This window comes from Bombina bombina, chromosome 4 (genome assembly GCF_027579735.1).
Source record: "Bombina bombina isolate aBomBom1 chromosome 4, aBomBom1.pri, whole genome shotgun sequence".
Lineage (NCBI taxonomy): Eukaryota > Metazoa > Chordata > Amphibia > Anura > Bombinatoridae > Bombina > Bombina bombina.
In genome coordinates this window covers 1,086,546,877-1,086,548,590 of record NC_069502.1, presented here as the reverse complement: position 1 = coordinate 1,086,548,590, position 1,714 = coordinate 1,086,546,877, and the positions used below count along the sequence as shown (strand labels likewise).

The window sequence follows — 1,714 nt, the reverse complement described above, 5'->3', positions numbered from 1 at the left end:
GCTATTTGCTATTAACTTGTTAGAAAGTCATATTTTCTTCTGTAAACTTGCGATTTCGCTTTTAAGAATATGCACCTGAATGTTTGGCCTAGCATTTAACATACCTTATTAAATACGTTATGTAAAATACACAGTGGGTGCATTTACATTTGCTCCATGTTTGCTTTATAATATTGTTTATGCTTTACATATACCTAATAATTAGGTGACTTTATAATAAATAATATGTAATTTAAATGAATTTAGTATAACTGAGAAAAATATACTGTTAAGTATAAACTCCAGAAAGTCTCTGTTTTGTTTATACTTTTATGCTATTTTAAAATTTACACAGATTTTAAAGTATTGTGAAAATATTTTGACAACAAACCTAAGTGGAATATTTTATTGACTTGTATTAATTCAACATGGAAGCTTTATATTTCTCATAGATAATGCACTTTTGTAGTAAATGTGAGAATTGTACAAATCATGGCTGTAAATGTTATAAAATTAGAAGGCTGGTATCAGACATAGATTAGTATATTTGAAATGATTATTTTTGCCCAGCATCTATGTTGCACATCTGAAAATATATCCTTGTAAAATTACTAGACAAAATATTACTCTGTTATATTACTACATGCTGTTTTATACTGATGCGTTTCATTATTATGTAAAACACTACAAAGCATGAATGCAATTTTTATTTCCTTAAGCTCAGCCTGAGTCTTCATCATATATACCTGAATGTTAATTGTGCTTTTAAATATTTATAGGTTGAAGGGAAAAGTATTTGTAATAAAAGTATCTATGTTTTAGGCTTAATTCTATAAATAGTCTTTATTGTTTGATAATTGCCAAGTTACTATTAGAGCAAGTTATTTTGATTATATTTCTCAGGTAATATGATAAAAAAAATTATACATTAAGTATCAAATTTATTAAAAATATTATAAGTAATGCTTGAATTTTAAGGCAGATTTCAAGTGTCACTTACAAAAGATGATTTCACTAGTAATACCTCAGTTTATGAATTAAGAGAAGGGCAACTTCATGTATAATGTAAAATATATAATCTATTGAATTGTGCTGAGAAAAGTATTTGCTCTTATCCAGATGACCCATATGTTGTACAAAAAAGGGGAGTCCCTATTTGTAATATTTACTATTGTGTTTGTTATACCAACCCTTCCCCAACTGCCCTATCTCTTTAGGCTTCAGCACCAGTCTATTGGACAGAGCGGTATGAGGTCGCTGGCAGATCCTGGCTGCCCCACTCACAGCTCGGCAGAGTCTCCTTCTACAGCGGCGGCCAGTCCCACCACAAGTGTGTCCAGCCTGGCGGAGAGAGCTGAGACTGGGACATCCATCCTTTCGGTCACATCCAGCGACTCAGAATGTGATGTATGATAGCTAAACAGACAGACACACTATAACCCAGACAGACATCCTTCCACAGACAGATCAGGACAAAGCCAAACCAACAGCAATGGACCTGAACTTCCAAAGACTGTCAACAAATGCTAGAGGACATAAAAAGGTGACATCTAGAATCTTTAAGGACAAGCATCATCTATTCTTGCGCTTTCCATGGACGCACAGCCACTTGCATGATGATTCCCCTGTTTCTGGGGAATTTAAATCTAGGTAAAAACTCTATTCCCAATTCTTACCAGGAACTTTTTGAAGAGGGAATCACAATTATCTGTTTTTTTATTTTCATTTATTTTAT

General features: G+C 32.8%; 1 protein-coding gene across 1 annotated transcript in view; it reads left to right on the top strand.

The window, feature by feature from the left end:
- LOC128655779 (homeobox protein SIX3) overlaps positions 1-1,392 on the top strand; it is a 4,015-nt gene extending 2,623 nt beyond the window's left edge. The window contains exon 2 of the mRNA XM_053709351.1: positions 1,197-1,392. Coding sequence (XP_053565326.1) covers positions 1,197-1,392 — 196 coding nt within the window. The remainder of the gene's footprint in view (positions 1-1,196) is intronic.
- Positions 1,393-1,714: the final 322 nt, after the last annotated feature.